The sequence below is a fragment of the Hyposmocoma kahamanoa genome, unplaced genomic scaffold (assembly GCF_003589595.1).
Source record: "Hyposmocoma kahamanoa isolate Upper Pololo Valley unplaced genomic scaffold, ASM358959v1 174576, whole genome shotgun sequence".
Classification (NCBI taxonomy): Eukaryota; Metazoa; Arthropoda; class Insecta; order Lepidoptera; family Cosmopterigidae; genus Hyposmocoma; species Hyposmocoma kahamanoa.
Genome location: NW_020653684.1, coordinates 6,611 through 34,292, shown reverse-complemented (window position 1 = coordinate 34,292; position 27,682 = coordinate 6,611). Strand labels below are relative to the sequence as shown.

At 36.8% G+C, this 27,682-nt stretch overlaps 1 protein-coding gene across 1 annotated transcript in view; it reads right to left on the bottom strand.

Moving 5' to 3' along the window:
- The window catches only part of LOC113225792 (proton-coupled amino acid transporter-like protein pathetic), a 45,076-nt gene extending 21,588 nt beyond the window's left edge, over positions 1-23,488 (bottom strand). Inside the window, exons 1-6 of the mRNA XM_026458196.1 lie at positions 23,428-23,488; positions 20,445-20,564; positions 11,217-11,367; positions 9,212-9,333; positions 3,245-3,329; positions 1,109-1,353 (exon numbers count right to left, since the gene is read on the bottom strand). Coding sequence (XP_026313981.1) covers positions 1,109-1,353; positions 3,245-3,329; positions 9,212-9,333; positions 11,217-11,367; positions 20,445-20,564; positions 23,428-23,444 — 740 coding nt within the window. The 5' untranslated portion in view covers positions 23,445-23,488. The remainder of the gene's footprint in view (positions 1-1,108; positions 1,354-3,244; positions 3,330-9,211; positions 9,334-11,216; positions 11,368-20,444; positions 20,565-23,427) is intronic.
- Between the last annotated feature and the right edge of the window lie 4,194 nt (positions 23,489-27,682).

Sequence of the window (27,682 nt, the reverse complement as noted above, 5' to 3'; positions counted from 1 at the left end):
ACCATAAAACATAATACATGAAGCGTGTGTGTGAAAAGAACCTAATTTCGAGTTGCCTTCTGGGTACAGGTCGCTGGGCATGCTCGCATTACTGCTTTGGGGCAGAAATTGTAAGATGGCAGTACCTCTTTGGACAAACTCATCGATAAGAAGCTCTACTGCTACTATATGAATGAATAAAGAACTTGGCACGGTTTACTGGCAGACTCGATTCGGATCCAGACGGATCGAAGAATTTTTTTCCAAATCTTTGTATTAATAATTATAACAAACTAAGGAGGAGTAATCGTGACATTAATAATAAACTCAAAAATTATATGATAGAACTAATTAAAATAATATACTGAGTGCCTAATGCGCAGGTCACATTGCGAAATTCGCTTAGCTTACGTAGCCGGGGCATCTTTCCATATTTCGGTTCACACCGCGAACTAAGCTAACCGAGCTAACTTAACGAATGATCTAATGATCCCGCTAGCCATGTAAATTATGTCGCCTTTCACATCACTCAAATCTTGATAATGATTGTTCGTATTTCTGGATTAACAAATTCTGGATTGTTAATTTAATTTAAACTTTACCCCATTGACTTATATGTAAGTCAATGCTTTACCCTAATAAAATTTATTAAAATAAGACTTGCGGATAATATGAAATACCATCACGGGTAATATTTTTGATGCGGCAATCATTTTTGCACTCCAAAACAGCACAATAAGGCATTTTTCTACTATTTTAGTACAAAGCCAAAATGGCGGACTGAGCTCAAGTAGGTCTAACGAGGCCCACTGTTGGCGCGCATGCGACACTAACCACTTCAACTGTAATTATTGTTCTGTGTTCATTATTTACTACGTATTTTCTTAGCTTAGCTTTGAATGCAACTACGTGAGCTAAGTTAGCTTGTCTGGCATTGTTGGTTGCATGAAACTACGTGAGCTAAGTTAAGTTAGCTTCGTTCGCGGTGTGGCCTGCGCTTAAATGCTAGGCCTATAAGTAAGGAAACATACTTTTGAAACAGCGTCGACAGTATCGTTTTCCAGCACCGAGTCTCGATTTTTTTCTTTTTCAATTTATAGCCCTAGTATAAATGCACTTGATAGCTTACCTTAGAAACAAAGGCCATTGTGAAACGTCGGTCACCAATTTCGTATCCATATGGTTATCTACTCCAGTGAAAGTGTAAAAACAGGTAATACCGAAAGTGATCATGAAACACACATTGGCCACAACCGAGAATGGTACTAAGAACTTTAAGTACCGCACTTGGGCAATCAATATAAGTGGAATGAGGAGCATTGCGCAGTAGATTTTTACATCATACTCCTGTTCGGGGTAGAAGTGATCAAAAATCTGCAAGAAAGAGAATAACATCAATGATTATCGAGTTCTTAAGGATCTTAATAGGATATACTTGTTATCTGCCTTTAAAGCGAAGGCCACACTGTAGTTGCATGCAACTACATGAGCTAAGTTAGCTAGCTTCGTTCGCGGTGTGGCCTGCGTTTTATAGGTCCCATGGTCATGGCTGACTATTTAAATAAAAAAATATTCATTTCCATTCACTGTGACGTTTTAATTTCCTGGTACAGTCAATGCCCTAAGATACTTAACCACTAACAGACTATGTGGTTCTGAGTAGATAGTGTCAAAAAAAGTATTAAACAAACTTATTATTTAAGCTGTGAGCCGAAAAATTCATTTCAGTATGACATCTTAATTGCATCATTAGTGAATGACGTTTTAAGAAACTTTTCAGCCAACTTGATACATAAATGCAGGTTTCAACTGGTTTCAACCGAAAAACTGGAATTCCTTTACACTTTTCTGTTAAATGCGTAAGAAGACTCAGAACCAAAAGATCGGCAAGGGAGTTAGGTATCTTAGATCATCAACTGTACCTGTCACTGTATTCATTTGGTTTGTAGAAACACTTCACAGTGAAATAAAACAGCTTCTGTGGCTGAACGGTTATCATGCTGGTCTGCCGCGCTGGCAGGACGGGTTCGCTTCCCGGGCCAGGAGGAATATTTGTATGGCCTACATCTATTCCTTGGTTTCATATCAGTTTGGATAATTTGTGGTTGTCTATGTGTGTGTCCATGGCACACGCGATACAAAGTTTCCCTAGTACAGGGTTATGAGTGTGTGCCTTATTTATTTATTTATTTTTCATCACATTTGCTCGTAAACAGTGTCATGATATGCAGGCAAAGTTGACCGTAATGTCCTAAATTATGCCCACGATCTTTTTAACCGACTTGAAAAAAGGAGGAAGTTTTCAATTCCACTGTATGTTTTTTTGTATGTATGTTACGCGATAACTCCGGTATTTGTGAACCGATTTTCATGATTCTTTTTTGCTGGAAAGATGGTATCTCCATAGTGGTCCCATTTCATATTGATGAAAATCATCCACCTCTAAGGGTGGCTGTTCACGCATGAAGATTCATTTTTATAAATAGCGATTAAATTGTATTTTAGGGAGTAATTATTTTTTTAATTGTTGATTTTGCTATTCTCCAATTCAAGGCGTTTTTCTCTCTCAATATAATATGTACTTTAAGCAGTGAGAACCGAATTTTATTATGTCCTGTTAAGTCCCGTACACCAAACCTAGACCGAAGCCGGGATGAATCCGGTGTTGCGCGAGTTTACGATAACCGATTTCAATAAAACTTGGCAAATAGATGTAATTCCACCAACTTTTGAGGTCGGTTTTTTTAGTAGGTACTCTGTACTGAGATTATTTTATGATACTAATTGGATGGACGAACAAGTCGTGCGCCTGGTGGTAAGCGACACGCCTGTTCATAGTGGTTCGTAAATCACTCAGAGAGAAAACCTGAGGGGCACTACCACTGCGCATGTCACCTTGTGACATAAGTTGACAAGTAATTTAATTTCACCAGCACCCTTACCCATCAAAGGCGGAACGCAATAATGCTCACATCATTGCTTGGCTGCAAAAATAGGTAAGGTGGCACTACTTCCTAATTCTAACTGACGTACCTATATTGTATCTCAAACCATTTTCGCCATTTATACTGCCTATTCAATATTTGAAACTGCCGGGACTTGCTCCTGTTTAAACATACCAGGTGCTGATTAAATGTCCCTAGCTGAAATAAGGCTGTGAGCTCCTAAAACGCATTAGGTATGGTTATATCACAGTAATTACGCAATCGCTTGCGACGGACTGATGCCACAGTAGAATATTCATGAGATTAGTTAGTATACTTACATCTTTTAAAGACGAAGCGATGAACACAACGTAAACCGCCGTGCCGCCAAGACAAACGGCCACCATTGCAAAATCAGCGAAATGCCTGAAAAATGTTCATTTTAAAATTATAGACCTAAAGCGGGCTCACACGTTCCGTGATTTTTCTGATTTCCTCGCACAGCTGACGACCAGCAACAGCCACACACTGGCTCCGCTCATTTTCCGCCACGTATTAACCCATGTACTGCTACGGACGCGTCTACGTTACCAGGGACGAGCGTCATCCCTTGATGCGCAGGTGCGAGCTCGTGCGACGTGATCGGTAAAATCATAGACCGTAAGTGATTGCCTTGATTAGTATTGTATAGTATTTAATATCATTGACGTAAGCCTATAATATAATAACTTACGTCGGAAGCTCAGAGGACCCTTGTAATTTCTTGTAATACTCCAATACGCTTAATTGGTAATAACCTTGCGTTTCTGGTTCGCATCCTGGAGCATAAAGTGGAAGAAACGACCAAAGTAACCCGATCCTGCACCATGAGCAAATCTATGACCTGACGTCGGTACTTAATACAGGTGAAACAATAAAAAAACACAAAAGCAGCCATTACACCACAGAACAATAAATACAGTAGAAGTGCTTAGTGGGCCAACAGTAAGCGGAGTTCCACATACTTGAGCTCAGCCCGCCATCTTCGCTTTATACGTTATGGTCGTGTCAATTACCTCACGCAAACCCTCGAAAACCGTGCAGAAATGCCTTATTTTGCTATTTTGGAGTGCAAACATTATAGTCGCATCTGTATATTATCGACAGTGGTGTTTCATATTATCGTTAAGTTATATTTTATTTAATTTTAACAATTTTTCCATTATCTATTTATCGTAACAGATTTATTGTTATAAGAAACGCAAGTACCTAAGCCTTATACCGCTGCAATATGATCGACTTTTTTTTTTGGAGAATGTTAATCGTACGACGTCTTATAGTCTTTCAGCTATTGCCGCTAGATGGCATCACATTGAATGAAAATTCAATGTAAATTGCAAACGTCGTAACTTGCGATAATAGGTATTAAACTTTCAAAGATAACCAACTGGGTAAAGTTTAAATTATATTAAAAATCTGGAATTTGTTACATCTTTTAATATAAAAAATTACGACCAATCATTACCAAGTATTTCATAGTTTTTAAAGTATGACTGTGTGAGTTTTGGCGACAGCGGTTCTGATAGTAGGCGAGACTTAAGTGGCATAAGGCCCTTGTATCGTTTTTTTTCTTCCGTGTATTACATGTTCTCTGGACTTTATTGTTCCTTTTGATCGACTATTCTTTCCGAACCTATTTTACAGTTATTCCATTTATGATAATCTAGTAAAATTAGAACGTAAGTTTTAGAAGGTTAGCTAAGTATAAACGTATATAGAGGTATACAAGTTTGTAGTTTACAAAGAGTTTATAATGTTCTGCATGTCATTTTTGACGTACTCAAAGACAAACTTTAACAGTGAGTATGTTGAAACTTAGAAGCGAGCACAGAAATGAAAATAAACAGATTTAGGGTGCGTTCCCATGTCGTAACGTTTTATTTATCATTGAATGACTATCACGTCTAGCCTGTTCCCATATCACGACTATCTGTCGTGACTGTGTCGTTGACGATTATTTTATCGTTGAATGACTGTCGTGTCTAGCTGTCCACACTAGATCGTGACGACAATTTATTGTTTCACGGCAGCCGCTTTGTCGTTTGCACGACAGAGTCGTTTGATGCACTGCAGTCGCTTCTATGTTCTTTTAGAAGCTAGTAGTGTGTGTTCCAACCCGTGTGAAATGGATGAAGAAGAAATTTTAATAATGTATTACTTTTTAAAAAGGCGGAAGAGGAAGCAAACGAAGTAAAGAAGGTTTTGGGTACATGGATGTACCAAGGATGAATGTCATTAAATAGAATTCCATTAGGATTATGTCAAACGTTTATAGATGAACTGAAAAGTGATGAGACAAAAAAAGAGGTAATGTATACCTCGTGTTTCAAGATTTCACAGCTGTATGTTGTTTCTTCGGCCTTTTGCATTTGGAGCATCTGTTTAGAACAGTTAAAACTATTTTTTTTTGTCTATTTTGTCGACTGAGAGCCTATAGTGCTAAACTCTTTAGATTTTAATTTAATTCTTCAAAACCCTCTTCCCTCGGTGTTCCTCTTATCCCTATTATTTAAGATCTTGCTAAGCGTTCTATGGAGCAATGAATTATTTTTCAATAATTGATATTCTGAGCTATCGGTAAGGGTACTTTTCATCCCCGACCCGAAGGAAGTCAAAGGCAAAACATTTTTATGGAATGAAATATTTGGAGCATCGTAGCGACATCTCTTTAAAATTGTTTAAACTAATTTCTTTGTCTGTTTTATCGACTGAGGGATTAAAGAAGTAATCAAAAGATACATAAAATCACGCACACATTGAAAGATTATAAGTTAAGGCAGGGCTCCGTTACTTTCCTCCGGAAGTGGAGAGAGCGAGTGGAAGTCCCAGGAGCTAGCCGGAAACTGGTGGCCGCAATACTGCCTATCCTTAAAGAATGGGTAGATTGTAAACATAGAGTACTGTAGCCTAGGGAGTAGCTCAGGTCGCGTAGCGAGAGGTACTTTATAAATATAAACTGGGATTATCTTCAAAATTAGATATTTATTGTGTTTTTCACATATTCACTTATTTAGGCTACTTCTAGATCTGCCAAGGTGTTCTTATTTTTTATACTATTTTTTTTAAACACATTCCAAATACAAATCTATATTCATTCAGCCAGTAGTTCTACTCATAGAGTAGAGCCTAGACTACAGTACCGACGTACCACCTGACTCATCTCCTTACTGGGCACGGATGCTTCGGCAAATTCCTGTGCGAAGTGCTAGGTAGGGAGCCATCAACGTTATGCCACCATTATGGAGGTATCGCGAACACCGTGCAACAAACACGCACAGAGTGCCCATCTTGGGTGGAGCCTCGCGTCACGCTGTTAGCGATTGATGGAGCAGACCTACCGCTACTAGCTTTGGTGAAAGCGAAGAGGCCTACAAGGCGATTCGCTATCTTCAATGGTAACGTTATGGTGTTGAAGAAAGCGGCAGAGGGGAAGCGGAAAGTTGACATCAACTCGCTTCCAATCCGGCAGGCGACGGGGTCGGCGGTTAGTTGACTTTAACCGCCTGCCGTCCTAAGGGAGACCAGACGAAGAATGTCTACAATTAGGGGTCCCGTGCTGGAAGGTGTCCCTGGTATTTCGGGGTATCTAAAGCGGAGAATGGATTGGCGTCGCCAACTCCAATGGAGGGCGCCCGCAGGCAAGGGCAACTGCAGGCGAGGTTGCGGAAGTGAGCAATCGCGTCTCCCGGGGCCCAAAGTCTGCGTCATGAGGAACACTCCAGGGGTTTTAGTCGGTGGGAGTCGGACATAACCACTCAATCCCCCTGGGTCGAGTGCTAACCATAATGGATTTTCCCTGGGAAAAAAACTCGCTCAAGATTAAGCGATAAGTGCCCTACCGCTGAGTACGCCGATGTCGACGCAAGCGCGTAGAGAGTGTCGCAAGCAGATCTGAATGGTCGTAAGGCACGTTTCGTAAAAAATCGTTGCAATGTCGAAATCGCGTCATTATAGTTCAGTGGATGGGGGTAGAAGTAGGAATAATGACAACAAATTATAATTTTTTTCATTACCGAAAGACGAAGAAAGGTGCCTAAGTGTTAATCTTGTGATATGCGTGTGCTTCCTAAAAATTTAAGTTGGTTGGTTGGGATCATCGAGTACATGAGTTGTGATCAACCAATTTTGCGATATTTAAATATTTAAAATCATGCCTAATGTAAGAAAATACAAACTTATTTTCGATTATTTTATGTAAACGAGATTCAAGCAAACGATGAAATGTTTCATTTCTTACTATGTTCTGTCGTTCTACTTTATTTTTATTATACCTACCCACTTTTTATTATCGATACCTAAGCTAGGTCAAGGATTTTTTTATTCATGGAGTTTTATTGCCTTGTTACGTTAAATGGACTAATCTCATAACCATCAAGAATACTACATAAACTCATGATAATATTCAACAAGAATAATAATAATAATACAACTTATTGGGTCAAAGTGCCATACAACCACGCCAGTAACCTGGTCTCAAACTAGAGAATTCCCTTTAATATGAGTACTAGAGTAAATAATTTCACATGGGGTTAACCCAAAACACCCAAACCAAAGCAAATTTAGTAAAGTTCATTTCGAAAATTAGTCCAACCGGGAATCTAAGCGTCGACCTCCAATTGAGAGGCAGTCGTTCTCTCATCGTTTTACTAAATAAATAATTGTAATGCGCATGCAAGGGCTGAGACTTCCGGTTCCGCACGACTGCACACGGCGAGCAACCTTGTTTTCATCTCTATGATCGCGTACTTAGGCTCTTTTTTCCTCGTAGTGAATGCCTGATGTCATTAGTGAGATGACGGCTCAACTCACACTGGTGCAGAGTCGAAGCGTCGCGACGCGTCAAGTTTTTCGCCTATAGCATATTCATCTCTATTTTCCTATTATTAAGGTACAAATTTATGTTACACAAATATGGAATCGCGCGCAGCGACGCGTCTGACGCCCACCAGACCAGACACAGCACAGTGCCGAACTGCGACGAGACGAGTGCGCGACAATGGATGAAGACGAAACATTAATTTACTTAACCCAAAAATATGAAGGTCTATTTAGAATAATAATGATAAAAATATCCTGAGTCTCGGCTTAAATACTTGTTACTACAAAGTGTTTTGAATTCGCCAAGTATACGTCTTTTCTTTCTTTCTTTTTCTCCCTTCAGCTTCTGATATAATTTCAGTTTCTTCCTCTTCAGCTTCAGATATAAGAGCAATTATAATAAGATCGATATCACCCATTGTATACTGTCGAGCACGAGCGCCATTCGCGAATGTTCAAAAGTCTCTGAACTGTTGTATTATGAAAACTAACACGGTTATCACACATTATAATATAAAAGTAACGGGACTTACTCGCGTAGTATTTAAGTCGGAAGCGGTCCGACACGGCTTCCAGGTCGATAGCAAGCTCCAACCTCGACATCGACCTGGAAGCCGTGTCTTCACGGCGCTCGGTATGCAGCTGCAGATGTTAGTGGTAACGATGTGGTGAGCTCTGTGTGCTGGACTGTTCCCGACAACAATTCTACGGACAGCAGTAGCGAAGAAGAGTTCCAGGACGCGCTGACGCAACGTATCAGCCTCCCGAATTCCCCACTGCGGACTGCGTCATCAGAGAACCGCAGCGCACAGTGCTAGTCGTGACGCGGTCGCGAACGTTGCACTCAACCCCTGAAGAAGACCATCGATTATGGTCGCAACTAGTCGGACCGCTTCCGATTAAAATACTACGCGAGTAAGTCCCGTTACTTTTATATAAAGTCTCAGAACTGCGGTTGTCGTCGCGCGACGGTTGTAGTTGAAAAACAGGATGCGACACGATGCTTCGACTCTGTGCCGGTGTGAGTTGAGCCTAGGTATGTATTATAGTGTAGGTATTTTCGATTTTGACCTTACCATACATTTCATAAACCTGTGTCATTTGTATGTGAAATATCACACGTACACAACACCAACAACACTCACAGCAATCAGAAAACGCACAACAAACTAAACGCATTTGGGAAGCATCTTTCCAATGAGTATAAATCTAATTACATTGCTAATTTATGTAGCATTAATTGTTACCCCACAAAGAAACTGCTTTTTGACTAAAGAGTGGATGTCGTAATGTATCGCCTCCTTATCATTATTCTGCATTACTCAAAGAATAATCTTTAATAACTGTACCTACCCCAAAGTGAAGAGAGAATTGACTGTATTAAATTTAAGATATTGCATATCTATGATACGTCGCATCGACCCTTTGTACTTTTTAATATCATAACATACTTGAAAAAAGTAGACCATGGTCTCGTCCACTTTGGTCCATGTTTAAAAACCTTTTCACACGTGTCCGAGTAACTTAGTGACGGTTCCTGAGTTTCCTTGCAAACGTCTCTTGACGTCTGTACCTGGAAAATTTAGTCGTATTAATGAATGAACGAACGTATGGTGTGATAGCACGTGTCTGGTTTCCCTGAGGAGGACACTGGCACTTATAAAATCCACGAACGATTCCATCTGTGTAACGTTTAGGTACTCGGGTTTCTCTCAGAGAAAACTTTAAGGAGACTGGTGTCATGACTGTGGCATTACAGTACATTTACTCAAATATTTTGTATGTCCGTAAAAATATACATAATTTCATTAAGAAAGAAGATATCCATAATATTAACCCTAGAACTAAGTCCAAACTCATTGCACCACGATGTCGTTTAACCAAAGTAAACGATTCTTGGGAAACAAGAAACAGGAGAATATATTAAGATTATCATTTCCTAAGTCTAAAACTTACATTAAAAGTATTTTAACTGTAAAGTCAGATTACAAAATTGAAGAGTAGGTACTCTTCTTCTTTGTGTTAGATAAAGATGTTTGGAAAGATAGATAACATGAGAATAGATGCCCACAATTATGATTCAAAGTATATTCCATAGCATTTGAGTTTATTTTAAAAGAGTAATTCCTAGAGTTTCTTGCTCGTTCTTTTCAGCGTAGTAAACGAGCAGTGGCTTTAAAAAAATTACATTTTCAAGTGCAAAAATGTTACCTATAGAATTATATAGAATTAACAATTATTTGATTTTAATTTCACTGTGACGTATAAAACTCGTAAAGCAGTAGAATTTAATTTCAATGTAATATCTTTTTACTTCTATTTAATTGATATTATCAAATAAAACTGTAAAGAAAAGCATTGTGTGATACTCTATGTTATTATCAATGACTGAATTTCTCTATGTGCTTGCTACAGATATTTATTTTTGGTTTTAACGGCACTCACGAGAGCGACGTTTTCGGATAACGCGAGCTGTTAAGCGAATAAACGTTCCTGGTTTAAGTCCAAGATTGAATGAATTTTCCTTTGGGTATGTTCGATCTTTGCATCAATTAGGAGAATTTTATTTTCAAATATAGCGACGTCTCCAGTAGTATTAAGTATCGTATGAAAAGAAGAGGCAATTAGGTACAGTCATCTATTTAGAGCAAATAAATTAATTTCTATTAATCGACATATCATCGGTCTTTTGTAGAAAGGGCGAATGCGCCATTTCGAAGAAATATATCAGGGGAGCATGTTTTTGGGTAACTTATCACAAACTCGAATTTTTTTTCCGAAATACCGTTTGTTCGAAATTTAATTACACCGAAAGCCTTATAAATATAAACCTATAATTATAAAATAATAAATATAAACCTTATAAAATTATCGCAAAAATACGATTAGGTTCGGTTAGATTAGTTTAAGTTAGGTTAAAAAGAAACAATATTTTCCTCTTAAAATTACTTTCGACGTTATGAAAATTCAAGCAAACGTTATTTCTGGAAAATGTCATTTCGGAATACTAAAATGGGTACCATGTTTTAGTTTTTCACAACGGCTGCTTTAAAATATTTACGTCTTATTTTAAAATTCAATTTTGGTTATAATTAAGTTCAAGTTTTAAAATTGAATTTACGTAAATATATCGAGTCCTTAGGTTTTCGCGATTGTTATACATAGGAAATGAAACTGTTTTTCCGGATTTAAATCGCGTATATATGTTTTTACAAACAAACCGACGGTTCGGGCCCATTACAGGTCCCATGGTCACGGTTGACTGTCAACCGAAACGTCGGTTTGTTTGAAAAATATACGCGATTTAAATCCGGAAAAATAGTTTCATTTCCTTTACGTAAATATTTTAAAAAGGTTGTGAAAAATTAAAACATGCTCCTCTACATTTTTTTGGAAATGGCGCTTTTGCCCTTTCTACAAAACACCGGAGATATATAAAACAAACTGTATACTTACCAATATATGAATGCAGTGTGTAGCTATTATTCCAACTAAAATAGTTCCGATGCATCCCGGTATAATGCCAGTGTCTTTGAAGGCAGCCGGCATAGCCAGCACTCCAGAGCCAAGCGAAGACTTAAGGAGATTGAGAAATGATCCTAAAGTCCTGAAAACAAATATTATTTTATTTATTTATCGAATATCATGATGTATTACTACCTAGATATTCATACAATGAAAGGAATTTTTCTTTGTCCTCTTTGTGTCGTTCGATATTCGTATCAATAATAATTATTTTTACATTTTACTTTAAAAAGGGTATAGTTATTTTTTACCTTAAAAGGGTAATCCTATGGAGGGAATTACAAGAGTTAGGAGTCTAGCAAACGAGACGACTGACAAATAAACAGTTTTATTTATATAGATTACGCATGTCTCTTTATCTTTATTGTAGCCTCTTAATAAACAGGGATAAAGATAAAATAGAATAATTAGCAAAGTCTGTCGACAGGATTAAGAAGATTATTTGATGATATAGGAAATCAGAATTGTGAGTAAAACCCGTCCGCCACATTGGATTTGTAAAGGGAACCATCATTATTTGTAGCTACATAACTATATAGCAGTAAGTTTTTCCGTATATATTACCAGTCCGACATTTTGTTTTTTGTAATATCAAGTGACGAGACCAAGAAGTCGTGCGCCTGATGGTAAGCTACACCGCTATATAGCCTGTCCATAACAGTTGCAGAGTTTTTAATCGCAAAGATCTGAGTAATATTACCAGTGCGCCCGTCACCCTAAGACATAAGTTGACAAGTCTCATGTGCTCCAAGTCAACTTCACCAGTACCCTTACCCTTCCAAACCAGAACGCAGTAACTAACATTATTGCTTGGCGGCAGAAGGGCGTCTATTACGAACTATTGTTTTATCAATCTCTCTATTGATCTACTTGCATACAATTTGTTAATTTTACGTTTCATTATTAGTGAAAAAACCATCATATGCGTAAAGCATTCAAATTTCTTAAATTCATGTCAAGTCAATAATGTCTGAAGAATTTATGTTATCCTCATGCAAACAACCATTTAATATTTGCTTTTATATGTATGAGATGAATGTTAAATTTGTATTATCTTTTTATTGTACGATACTTTAACCGAGACAGACTTAACTCTGATGTACTCATTTATTATGTAACACTTTGTACACTTCAAGTGCAACATTGTGGGAAAAATAAACATGGATGTTATTGTCAATTTTCCCTTCTTACCCGTACTAACCAAGTTACATTATGCTATGTACAATATCGTTACAAAAATTCGCTTCCAATCCATTCCGACGCAATATAAATTGAGCCTTAGGCACCGCCCATACATGTGGCCTGCGTTGGATACAAGCAACCGACAATAGAAGCGAATATTCTATTTTCATACAGTTGATATGAAATTGACACACACACCTCGCAGGAATTTTATGAGCGATGCCAGAATTTATTTAGCACGATTATGATGTATATGTCTTTACATGAAACTCTTAGAACTACAATAGAAGCGAAGCGCCAACTTTACCAAACACTTACGTTACAAGCTTATTTGCGAGGCCTTAAAGATCCCCTAGGATCCAGGATACGCTGCATGCGACCTGCATCCATGGAAGAAGCTCTAGAGTTTGTCCAAGAAGAGCTTAATACTTTGTATATGCAGCAGCGTTATGATAGTAGCACAAGTAAGAAAGATTGTGAGCAATCACCTTCTCAACAGAATATTAATTTACCCCTTAATAACTTTGTACCTAAACCCACAACTTTTGGTGTACCAACGAAACAACCCATTTTTAACATGCCTGGTCCATCGCGACAACCACCAATGCACCGTCTGTACCGTTTCAAAGTTGGAGACCTAACTTTCCATCTCAAATGACAAACAAACATATATCCTTATGTCTATCGACAAGAAGTCAGGGATCGAATTAATAAGATACTTGATCAGAACATAATAAGACCGTCAGACTCGGCGTGGAGCTCTTCAATTTGGATTGTACCTAAAAAGCCAGATGCTTCAGGCAAGGTTAATGGCGTCTTGTCGTGGATCTCAGGAAAGTCAACGAGAAAACGATTGACGATAAGTACCCCATTGCGAATATTACGGATGTGCTTTATAAACTTGGTAAATGTTAATACTTCACAACACTCGATTTAGCTAGTGGGTTTTATCAGGTTAAGATGGATCCAAACGATATACACAAGACCGCTTTTAATGTAGAGAATGGGCACTATGAATTTTTAAGGATGCCCATGGGTCGCAGAAATTCTCCATCAACATTCCAACGCGTGATGGACAATGTTCTTAAATATCTTTAGAATAAAGTATGTCTTGTGTATCTTGATGATATCATTGTATTCAGTACCTCCCTTCAGGAGCACATTTTGAACTTAGAAAAGGTCTTTAAAAGGCCACGGGAATCGAACTTTAAAAATCAGATGGACAAATCCGAGTTTTTGAAGTTGGAAACCGAGTTTTTAGGACATGTTGTCTGTAACGAAGGCGTTAAACCAAACCCTAATAAAATCCATGCTATTCAAAATTACCCGTTGCCTAAAACCCCTATTGAAATCAAACGATTTCTCGGACTGCTTGGTTACTATAGAAAATTCATTCCGTACTTCGCACGAGTGCCTAAACCACTAACCCAGTGCCTTAAAAAAGGTTCAAACATTATTTTAGATCAGAAATATGTTAACTGCTTCGAACATTGCAAAACTCTTTTAACGAAGGATCCAATTTTACTATACCCTGATTTTTCAAAAGAGTTCATACTCCCTACAGACGCGTTCAATGTTGCTATAGGCGCTATGTTATCCCAAGGCACCGTAGGCTGGGATAAACCGATTGCCTATGCGTCCAGGACTCTTAATTCGAGTGAGTGTAATTACAGTACCATCGAAAAAGAGCTCCTAGCAATTGTTTGGGCCACTAAATACTTTAGACCGTACCTATTTGGCCGTAAATTTAAAATTATCACAGACCATAAACCATTGCAATAGGTTATGAATCTTAAGGAACCAAGCGAATACGACTTTACAGTCGTTTATAAGCAGGGTAAACACAACACCAATGCAGGTGCGCTTTTAAGAATCGAACTTAATAACGAAGAGCTCATGTCTATTGCAGTTAACTTATCTGAAAAGGCACCTACTTTAGATGACTTTAGAACTATCACGGTTACAGAAGCGGAAGATGCCTCCAGGACCGCTACTGTGCATATCGATAATGAAAATCCCATCTTAGAGATCCCAATTTCCGATAATCCATTAAATAGATTTACTAAACAATTAATTTTCAATGTGGTCGGTGATATCAAGGTTAGACCGGTGCTTACTAAACCTTTCGAAACTCATACACGAATATCCATTCAATTGTCGGAATCCAATTTGGAAGAAGACGTCATTAACGCCATTAAAGAATACGTTCACCTTAGGGTGAACGTATTCTTTAATGGCGTTAATGACGTCTTCTTCTCAACTTCTTCTTTGATCTCAGGATCAAAACCGGCTTGTTAATTAATCTCCGCTTAGCTTTGTACACAATTATTCCTATAATTCAAAGAACTTTTAAAAATTCATCTATGAACTTGACACTAACTACGAGTGTAGTTGAGAACGTGACAAAATGGCGGCTATTTGGTTTCGCAAATTAGAAAAGCATTCAGTTTAAATACAAGTTTTTATAAATAAAAATTATTATTCTGCATTGCTAAATAAATACCCTCCGTGCTACTAACAAAAACATCTCCAATAAAATGCAGTAATACACCGCAAATCCTGCACTTATAAAGCACTAATGAAATTTTTGGATAAATAAGATAATATTCCGTTTGAGTGGTTCTAACGTTTACCATGAAACTACTTCTTAAGGTATGGTTTATAAACATTTATATTCAGGGTAAACTTAAAAAACGCTACTTACCCGCTTACGCGATACCTGCAGCCGTAGACGCATACCACACCTAGAGGTGCCGGTGATGATTTTATACCGATTTATCGGATATCGAAGTTATAACAGGTAAAAGAACTAATTTTAATTGCTATTTCGGTAACTACTCTAGCAAACCATAAAGTTTTTAATGCCTGGGTCTGTCATTTAAAAAAATAAACAACTTCAAAAATACGTCACGACAATCGTGTGTGTTATTGTTTGGGCTGGTGATTTCGGTGTTTATTTATTGAAAACAAACCGTAAGTAGCGTTTTTTAAGTTTACCCTGAATATAAATGTTTATAAACTATACTTTGAGGAGTAATTTCATGGTAAACGTTAGAACCACTCAAACGGAATATTATCATATTTATCCAAGTACACCAAAAATTTCATTAGTGCTTTTTAAGTGCAGGATTTGCGGTGTATTACTGCATTTTATTTCAGATGTTTTTGTTGGTAGTACGGAGGGTATTTATTTAGCAATGCAGAATAATAAGTTTTATTTATAAAAACTTGTATTTAAAGTGAATGCTTTTCTAATTTGCGAAACCAAATAGCAGCCATTTTGCGGTAGGAAGAGCGCATCGCGTGAGCGGTTCAGGTATGTTTTCAATAAATAAACACCGAAATCACCAGGCCAAACAATAACACACACGATTGTCGTGACGTATTTTTGAAGTAGTTTATTTTTTTTAATGACAGACCCAGGCATTAAAAACTTTATGGTTTGCTAGAGTAGTTACCGAAATAGCAATTAAGATTAGTTCTTTTACCTGTTATAACTTCGATATCCGATAAATCGGTATAAAATCATCACCGGTACCTCTAGGTGTGGTATGCGTCTACGGCTGCATGTATCGCATGAGCGGCTAACACGATGGTAAGACAAATCACCGAAGTATAAACGAAACATTTTTAGCTTTGTCTCACAAATATTACTGGCCAAAAATGCGTGAGAGTATCACTAAGTTCATAAATGAATTTACGATTTGTGGACAGGCGAAATATGATCGAAATCCCATAAAACAGCAATTCAAAGTGGTTCCACCTGCCACAAAGCCCTTTGAATTAGTCCACTTAGATTTACTAACTATCCAGAATAAAAAATATCTGACTATCGTAGATTCGTTTTCTAAATACGCACAGGCTTATCATTTGCGAGACGGAACTGCTATTAGCGTAGTTCAAGCACTACTTAATTTTTGCACGCACCATAGTATTCCAATCACCATAGTTACTGATAACGGCACTGAGTTCACTAATCAGCTTGTTGCAGAATTTGTAAGGCTTCACAAAATCCATCACCATAGGGTTGCCCCTCATACACCTAACGAACATGGGATAGTCAAGAGATTTCACTCAACCATATTGGAACACCTCCGTATTTTAAAACTGGGTCAAAAATCAGAATCCCTTATTAATTTAATGCCATATTTCTTTCTGGCTTATAACAATAGCATTCACAGTTTCACAAAATGTAAGCCGAGAGTACAATAATTCTCATAAAACATGTAAACATAGATTAACTGACTTAGACTTGTTTTCGTTGTCATTAAATAAATATAAAACTTTTTTGTGTAAATGGTCAGAGTAAAAGTACCATAACTTTACAGTTTAATTTAGCATGTTTACTTATTGGTTTTGTTTTATCCATCTATTTGTCTGTAATGTAACATACAAAAAAAGCTTTTGACACGAGCCTCTGGTATGTGCATGCTGTATTTGCCTCATATTGGGTTTACACTCGAGTATTTTATGTAATGTTATTGTTTGTTCATGTACAATAGTGTATTTCTGTTGGCAAATCTAATAAATAAATAATAATCATAATAAGCCTATAGAGGTGATAACCGGCCATTTTGATCCCCGTGATCCCTTTAACATGAATGTTTCATCGCAATAACTACAACAACATATGGTTAACTACAAAGATATAATGACTTTAGTGTACAACACCATACATAACCTCACTAATGACGCGTGAAAAACTCACTAACATTCGAAATAAAGACCGGGAGCCCGAAATTGAATATTCTCCTGAACAACAGATTTTTGTCAAAAATCCGTTTGCTTCGCGTCATAAATTAGCACCGCGGTACACACACGATATAGTAATGGCTGACCTCCCTATTCATATTTACACCAAGAATAAGCGACGATCAATTGCCAAAACTAGGCTTAACAGAGTCCCTACAACAGCTCAATTGTTACAGGACTTTGCTGATCCTCCATCTCCTCCTGCAAACAGGACTAATGCAGGAGATAATACTTGAAAGTCTCAACGACGGGCGGGGTATTTTACCCTTTAAATTAGGACCCGCGAGAGTAATATCTCATTATCATTCCTTTCTGCAATATATTAATCCTCGAAACGTGAGAGATCAAATTAATTCTGTTAACATTCAGTTAAATAGCGTTAGTACCTAACTACATAATAAAACTAATTCTTTATTTTAACTACACTTAAGTTACCTTAGAAATAAGCTTGATAATGTTTTAAATAAATTAGAGACATTTGAGTCAACCCGTGTTAAAAGAGGATTGGTAGATGGTCTTGGTTCCATAAGAAAGAGCGTTACAGGAAACCTTGATTACACTGATGCAATACACTACAATCGAGCCCTTAATCTCTTCAAGATAATCAAGATAATTTGGTTAACGAGTTCAATAGTCACGTTAGCCTATCTAAAAATTGGACATCTCAATATTATAATGTAATTGATAGCATAGTAGATAATCAAAATAAAATCATGATTTTATAAGCTACTCGAGATTACGATTTAGTTAAATATGCGCATCTCACTCAAGTCCTAATTATACTAGGTGACAACGTAGATTCAGTTTCGCAAGAACTAGTAAAACTACAGAATGTTCTTGCTTTCATAAGGAATTCCACGATGTATCATTCGGTGTTAAATTTGTATGCGGTACGCGCTATCATAAGCAAGTTGAGCAAACTATATGGCAGAGAAAGAGTAGTAGATTTAGATATTAGAGAATACTGCGACATAATTAGGTTAGAATCTTACTATTTAGGTAATGAGATAGTTGTAGTTTATAAATTTCTTATCGTAATACCTTTCACCTGTAATATATATAAGCTATCTATCGTACCTAATAAGCATCATAAATTTTTTTCTCCTCCTTATCCATTCCTAGCCCTTTATCAGAAAGACTTCAGATACATAGAGGCTGAATGCCCGAAGACCAGCAAATGGTACTTATGCGAGGAGACATATAACCTGCCAAGCCGAACATCAGAGGACTGTTTCCAGCAGCTCATAATACAGCAACAGAACACCAATTGCAGCTCTGTGTCAGTTACGTTATACAAACCAGCGTTCGAAAAACTCGACGAGAAGCATTACACCATCAGCTTTCCTGCTCCAACAAAAGTTCATCTTTCCTGCGGACAACATTTGTACAAATCTCTACAAGGAAGTTATCTTGCCATAATCCCGCACCAATGCTATCTAGAAACGCCGCACTTTACAGTATCCAACGCCAACGATCGCTTGAGAGGGAAAGGACTAAAAATAATGGACTTACCTAACGACACTCCTATCATCTCATCTTCTATACCAGCATTCAAGTTGCATTCCGTAAATTTGGAAAATCTCCCTAAAGTCTCAACTCTCAACAGCAGCCAGTGAAACTTAAAGATGACTATGATTACAGCCTCTATCACACCACTATCCCATTGTACGTGATCATGTTAAGTGCATGTGCACTCGTTAGTGGCATATGTTACCGCAAGTACTATTTGAAACAATTGAAGACTTCACCGGAACAATACAATGAAGAAGAGCAACATGTCTACGCTCTTCCAGAACCCAGAAGGGTTAACCCTAATCAACCCCTAGCTCAAATCACGATTAACGTCGTCAATAATCGCTGTTCTGAGAGGGGAGGTGTTACGCAAGGCGAACGTAGGGGAATCGCTGAATAAGCGGCGACCTGAAAACAATAGTGCATTGCACGAGGCGCTAGCTCGCTGCACGGGGTGCAGCGTCAGCCCTGTACTTTGAAGACAACGTGATCGCGTTGACGTCAAAAGTGGAGACGGCTGCCCGGAGCATCGAATATCGCGGCATTCGTAATCCAACTTCGATTACTTATTGTCTACTTTTATATTGTACATTTAGATTGTAATTTGTATTAAATTAATTAGTAAAATAAATTGATTTTTTTTGCAACTTCGGCTCGCAACAAACTTAATTCGTGTCATGTCTGGTTTGACGTTGTTTGTGTTGTGTCTATTTCTCGTTTCCTATCTTCTTTCTTTTTGTTTTGCTTTTCTTTTAATGCGTTTGTTTTTCTTGTTTATTTTCTCTCCTTTATTTTAGTTTCGTGTTGTTTTTTGTTCCTTATTTTTATGGCCTTTTTAGGCCTTTTTGTGTATTTAAGGCGAATTCGAAACAATTGACGAGTGTCGTTAGTTGTTACACTTGAAACGACCAGTTTAACGTGAGCTTTGCTATAATGGACGAAAATTGAAAATTACACATTTAATATTTAATTACCAATGAAATTTGATTCCGTTTGTTTTATAATTAGATGTTTTGCTGTTTTTCCCACACCACCGAATGGAACAGCTCCCCATAGTTAGAGATATTATCTTTATAACAATAATTATAGAATATTTTTTTAATATACGGAGACGTACACACATGTCAGTTGTTGGTGCTGTACTATTTCAGCTTTCTAATTTGTGATTTCAGCGCAAACGAGAGTTGATATTTAAAAGTGGTATAAAGCCCATTTGCCTGATGAGTTGCCAGGGATGGATGGACCTTATTACGTCTCTATTTCTGGGTATATACTCGAAGGGAAGGAGATAGGAGACAATTCAACTGCCTCCGTGGTCGAACGGTTACCATGCCGGACTGCCATGCAGAGGTCCCAGGTTCGATTCCCGGGCCGGGAGAAATATTTGTATGGCCTACATTTATTTCTCTCGTGTGTTTGGGTGTAATTTGTAATTTGTGTGTGTGTGTCCATGGCACCCGCGACACAGGGTTTCCCTAGTGCGGGGCTATGTTGATTGTGAGCGTTATTATTGTGAGCGTTATTAATTAAGGGTCGTATTTCAGAACTCTATTCAATACTCAAGTCAGGACTTGAGTATTGCAGTGAGCACTGAAAATCATACACAAGTCCTTGCAATTAGGGTCGTATTTCCAATGCTTGTGTTTCCAGTGCAATCCCGACTTGAGCATTGAGTAGAGTTCTAGAATACGACTCTAAGATACGTTTACTTACGATGTGGGATGCGCCACTTTCCTATGAATTAAAGGATTGTAGTTTTCAACCTTATTGTCCATGTCCAATGTGAGCGTTGAATGCGCCTGACACGATGCATTTTCTTTGTTCTTGTAATCGCTGAAAATGAAATTAACTTCAAATTAGTCACAGACAAGGGAAATATTGTTCGCATTGTAGGGTACTTATATAACTCAAAAATATTTATAGCGCTTCTATCAACTGTAATGAATATGCTGAAAATGAATCCGAAAATTTTTGATATATCTTTAGTATGTTTTAACCATTAAGGGTCATCACGGGCATACATCAGTTTTTTACTGTGAGTTCGGTATTACATTGGACAGATACAGTAAAGCATTTTTCTTCTCGCGCCAAAGAATACATATATAGCTGATGTCAAGCACTATCGTCTTGTAAAAAGTCTGCAGTCTGCGAACATGTTATAGATAAACCTATACATTCAATTAACTTTGACAAACTGTCGACAAAGGAGTCCGTTTTCTGCCTGGAATGCTGCGAGAACCATTGAAATTAAAAAGTATCCTAATTTCAACAGAAAAGATGGTTTTTACATACAACGAGTTTGGGCTCCAGTATCCAGACTGCAGTACCTACTACTAACTAGTAATAATATTTTAATTTCAACTGCCTTCGTGATCGAACGGTTATCATGCTGGACTGCCGCGCAGAGGTCCTGAGTTCGATTCCCAGACCGGGAGAAATATGTTTATGGCCTACATTTATTTCTCTCGTGAGTTTGTATGTGATTTGTGGTTGTCTATGTGTGTGTCCATGGCACTCGCGATACAGGCTTACCCTAGTGCGGGTATATGAGTATGTTGCATTATTATCGCCCTCTGTCGTGCTAGCCCTTCTGGTATCTAAATACCTGTAACTATTTTTCAACTAATTTTAATCCCGTTTTCCCACTTCATTTTCTATGTGATATTTTAGTAGCAGTAGAGCTCCTTGTAAAGGAATTTGTCCTGCAGCTGTACCTGTTTTTGCCACCAAGCAGTAACGTGAGCATCATTGTATTGCGGTTATGAAACGTAATGTGCTGGTATGGCAAAGTATAGGCACATGGAACTTGCCAACTTCACGTTCCAGGGTGAAGTGAATGAATTTTGGAGAATTTATAAATTGACAAGACCACTCTAATCCTATTATATTTTAATGTGTTTTTCTGAAATTTCAAAAAGTAAGTATATTTACCCATACTTGAAGTAATATACATAGATCGGATCAAACCAAGTCTCTGAAACCCCGGAATGATTAAATAGACGAAAAAATCAAAACATTACTATTATATTTTTAACTACAAATACAAAACTTTATAAACACACTACCGTAGTAAAGTAATTGCTAGTTATACATCAAGTATGTAGAACAAAATACTATACAAAAATTCTGAGATGGATGCTGATAAGTAATAACGTGTTAACCAATATGGTCATAGTTTTGAGAAAATAGCACCTAAAGAATTTTTTCGTTGTTTGTTCTAAAATTTACTTGTAAAATGAAAACTTTTGGTGTCTTTTGGTTAAAATAAAAAAAAAGGTATTTAATTAACAACTTTTGTAACTAAGTTGAAAAAATTGGGTGGTTTGCACTAATATTAGACATAACTTAACTTAACTTTAACTACCTCCGTGGCCGAATGGTTACCATACCGGACTGCCACGCAGAGGTCCCCGGGTTCGATTCCCGGGCCTGGAGAAATATTTGTAATGGGTGTAATTTGTGGTTGTCTATGTGTGTGTCCATGGTACCCGCGACACAGGATTTCCCTAGTGCGGGGCTATGTTGAGTGTGTGCGTTATTATTATTATTATTATTAACTGGTTAATGACTGTACCACCTCATTCAACCGTGAACATGGGACCTGTAAAGGGCCCGAAACGTCGGTTTGTTTGAAAAAACAAATATACGCGATTTAAATCCGGGAAAATAGTTTCATTTCTTAAAGTATAGAATTATGTTACAGATTGGGCTACGCCTTTCGTTTGTTCTTTAGACAATAAAATCTCAGTCATAATTATATCCCTACATTGTCTCGGATCTGGGTGTTTGTAGTACTGTCATTGTTTCCGATTTCCTTAGCACAATTGCTTTAGTTACTTACTTTGGGATCATAGCAACGTATGGGATTTGTGTAATGCTTATTTATTTTAAATTAAATATTCAAAAAAATTATTCCAATAAGGCACAATGTTAAACAAAGAAAATATTCACTCTGTATACCTTTAGGCGAAATCCATTACATCCTTATATACTTTACAATACCAAGTGCATGTATTGGAAATATTGTGGAATTTAATATAATATATGATATTATGAATTATGTCATGCATTTAATCAAGTATTATTGTATGTAATATTTAATATTACAATACATTAAAATCCAATGCACATTGTTTGAAGTGAAATAATGTCAAAAGGGCACTTAATGGTACTTGAAATGTTACGGTATAATAACACTGATGCGGGTTATCAAAATATTCCTCCTATTTATAAGTTCTTATGTATATAATACATGGATTCTGCAGTCTCACGTATTAAACTAGAGCGGTGTTACTTAACTTTCTCCACCTACAAACAGCCGGAGATTGAGGGAAAAAGCTCGCTGACTGCCTTTTAAAAAACCAATGCCAGAAATAAGACCGCGAACTTCCTTGAACTAATACGCGCTGTTCCGGATATCCGCCAAGTAAAACGCTGCTCTGTCTTAGATGTGAAGAGCAGCGTATTTAAAAAAAATCTCAAGATGAAATGCTTTCAAGTTTTTTTTCCCTCTCCATTCCTTTGAATATGATGGAACCGGCTCGACATATTAAAATTCGTCAGTGGTATGCGGTCGTGATTGCAATTTGTTCAATACATTGAAGAATGTAGCATAGACGCTTGATTGTATGTAGTAAGCAATAAAACACATACGACAAAAACGAAGATTTTAAAAACTTCAAAATTTTAAACTTACTTATTGTTTAATGCCATTAAATTTTACACTGGTTTGCCCTAACAAACACTGATTTGCACTGAATTGACACTAAATTATAACACTAACTATTTCTAACGTGCTGTATATTTTCACCGATTGACTGTCTTCACTCGAATGTGACCGACGAATGGATTTTATCTGGAAATGCGCTATAGTGTTTGAGATCTCCATTAGTGTTAAGGTGACCATAAATTTCTATAAAATTTAGGACAGTTTGGGATTTTGCACAGAAAGTGATTTTCAATAAACACAGTGCAATAATTAAGAAAGTCTGTAGTATTTATATTAAATTTGTATAGTATAACTTGAATGAATTCTTAAAGGTTTCTGTCCAATACGTCTGGCTCACCCTGGGCAACAATCGGTTAGTACCTTACGCCAATTGACAAACCCTTTCACCACATCGATATGACAACAACAAGAATAAATTCTAGTAGATATTAATTTGGAATATTTTCGGTTTATCAATCTATCCCATCGTCCTAAAATATATTTTGTTTTGATAGCAATAAGCAAAAACTAAACAATACTTACACAAGAGCAAAAAGCATTCTATAAAAATAAGAATCCGAAATCTTTAACCACCTTTACACTCGCCCTCCGGTATAGAAGAGTCTTTCAGGGTCGTATTCCAGAACTCTACTCAATGCTCAAGTCAGGACTTGAGCAGACTTGAGTATGATTTCAAGCACTGGAAATACGACCCTAATGGCAAGGACTTGAGTATGATTTTCAGTGCTCACTAATTGAGTATTGACTCAAGTCCTGACTTGAGTATTGAGTAGAGTTCTGGAATACGACCCTTCGAGACGTAATAACTCGATATTATGTTGTCATGCGTTATGACTTTTATCAGCACTGCTTTTTTGTTTTAGAAAAAGCTTTGACACTACATTCTGGTATTGCAATATTGATTTCTCGCATCAAACGATTTACGCTATATGATTTCCATATATACGAATACAATAAGTAAAATACATTTACAAATACATCAGGTAGCAAAAATACATTTCAGATACGCCAATATTTCATTATCTATCAATTTAAACCAATAATTAAACGGTTTTATTGTCGGGAATTCAAATTTCATTCATCATTACGGTATCTGATGTTTGCAGAGAATTAAATTCAAATTCGCTGGAACATGACTGAGACATAAATTAAATTGATTTGTAATTAAAATGTGTTAATTGATTTTATTCCTTGACTGTAAATAATATTTTGTACCTAATATATAATTTGTGTTAGTTTATTTTAATTGAGTATAATATTGATTTAGGTACCCATACATTTCGTCTGACTGCCCACTTAGACAAGATAAAAAATATACAACGCCCACAGCCACAAGAAACAATTGAAAACATGTGTTTTTTATATTAACTTAACACAAAAAATTGCAAAGAAAAAAATTGTATTTATATATAGTGTAGTTTGTATAGATTATTCCGAGTTTATTTTTTCAAATGCGGTAGCATCCCCTGGATAGCATTAACGGCTAACGTCACCCAGTGAGCGCTGAAGAGAGGACTCTTCATATATGTGGGGACCAATATGGGAAACTATGATTTAGACTAAAATTAGTACAGAGTACTAAAAAAACCGACAAAAGTACGTGGAATTACATCTATTTGCCAAGTTTTATTGAAATATCCCCTAGTTCGCCACTATACAGGACTTGACACAGGAGATAAAAAAATCGGTTCTCACTACTCAAAGTATATTGAGAGAGAAAAACGCCTTGAATTGGAGAATAGCAAAACCAACCATTAAAATAATTGCTCCTTAAGTAAAATTTAGGCGCTATTTATAAAAATTAATGTTCATGCGTGATCAGCCACCCTTAGAGGTGGATGATTTTCTCCAAAATGAAATGGGACTCTCTGAAAGTCTTTCCAACAAGAAAAAATTATGAAAATCGGTTCACAAATAACGGACATACGTACAAAAAAAATATTTTTTTTAATGTCGGTTAAAAAGAGCGTTTACTAGACGGTTGTTTTTGGTCATTCATCATTTGGTCGCACTTAGAGTAATTAGGTTTGGTCGTAACGTTTCAATATTATAAATGGATCGTATTTGTATTTCGTTTGATGAAGTAAGGATTTATATCAAAATTGTTTATTAATAGGCCTCGTAGGAATGATAAATTGATATTTACTCCCAAAATAAACTAAGCCGGAACGGTAAATTATGAACAAACAGAGATAATTTCCGAGTAATGCAATTATCCGCGACTGAACGAGTTCCCTGTTAGAATTCCAATAAAAAATACCTGAACGGAACGAGTTATCGAAAAAATTCTCACAATAAAACCTAATAGAAGAAAAGATGTAAAAAGGCAAAAAGAAGCGTTTATAGAGCTTTAAAATTGTGATTTTTCTTTCATACAGTTTACGGTAAGTGCAAAATAATAATGACCAAATTGCAAAGTGTGAGTTATGTGACGCGAAAGATGTGCGACTACTTCAATATTATAATATAATTCGTTTTTGTTAAAAAGTCGAATAGATCAAAATTTTTACGCGCGTGTTTATAACTACTTGATAATAGTACTTTGAGTAGTCTACTGTAATATACTAATTTTCATAGTTTTATTAATTCTCCATAGAATCCATACAAACCCCCTTTGAGATTTTATTTCTGACAAAAAATGGCTTATGTCCTTCTCCTAAGTCCCATCTATCTCTATACCCAAATTCATCAATATTGGTTCAGCGGTTTTGGAGTGAAAACTTAACAAATTGAGTTGTGTTAGCATTATACCATGCTGGTTTGCTACGCAGAGGTCCCGGGTTAGGTTAGATTAAATTCCCGGGCCGGGACGTAGAATAGATACAAGGCCATGTAAATATGGCCTACACTTATTTCTCTCATGAGTTTGGGTGTGATTAGTTGTTGTGTCCATAGCATCCGTGACACAGGGTTCCTGGTGTGGGGATATTAATGTATGCGAGTAAACTTTTAAGTACAAAATGTTTTATTACTATCACAATTCAATATTTATTTATTTATTTCGTGAAATTATTCTGTTATAATATTAAAAAGCACCTTGGCGATGGAGTAGGCACACATAAATAATACCTATTCAAGTTATACCTAGCTAGGGCCACATTGGCATGCAGACGCACGTTCCGAGTCTTGTAAGTTGGAAGGATTTTTTCTTAAGAACGAATTTTTGAATATTATCACGTGAGGTGATTTATGTTGATACAATGAAATATTCTTTCTTGCGTATAAATTGCAATTACAAACAGAATAGTAATACTAGTATATTATATGTGTGATGTAGTATAAGCTAATGTAGTACGAACGGCCTTGGTTGCTAAATTTTGCTGCAGTCCACCAAAGGTAGCAGCAGAGCTCCTTGTGAAAGAGTTCGTCCAGGGAAGTATTGCCATCTTAACTATTTCTGCCGCCAAGCAGTAATGTCAGCATTACTGTGTTCCGGTTTTGAAGAGTGAGGGTGCTGGCGAAATTACAGGCACGTGGAACTTGGCAACTTATGTCTCAGGGTGTCGGGCGCAGTAGCAGTGCGTGGCTCTGCAACTATTACGGATAAGCATGTAGCTGACAACCTACCTGTTCTTCCTTTTACTTGATATATAAATAAAATAGAAATAAATAAAAAGTTGATTTAATAAAAAATACAATGACAAATAGAATAGTAATGCTAGAGTATTATGATCAGATTATTAATGCTAGAGTATTTAATCAAATATTAAGCCCATATACTAGGTATTGAATACTAATGATGTTTGCATAATGGATTTACCTATGCTACGAAATCATCAAAACACTAGCGTGTTTCAAAATATAACTAACGCCATCCAGCTGAGTGCGATTGAACTAAAAATTAGTTGATAGATGTTAGAGATTATTATATCTACACTTTTGTATCTGATGTAAAGCATTGTTTATTTTCATACATATTACCCCCACATTGTTCCTGTTAATAGCTGAATTTGATACTACTGTTATAAATTAACTTTTTTTTTGTTTCAACTCCTCACATTTCTATTCTAAAGGTCTCGTTGTGGAAGAGTTTACAAATTAGTTTCTAAAAAAAAGTACACCAGCTTATCAGTCAGCAGTTTGACAAGAGTTTGACATTAAAAACTTACACGATTACCAAGGCCAAAACTATGATGCATTTTCTTTTTTATTGCTTTAATAAAATAAGTGTCATTTGTATTTCCCCATGTCAGAGTGGAACATACATACATAATTGGTTTAT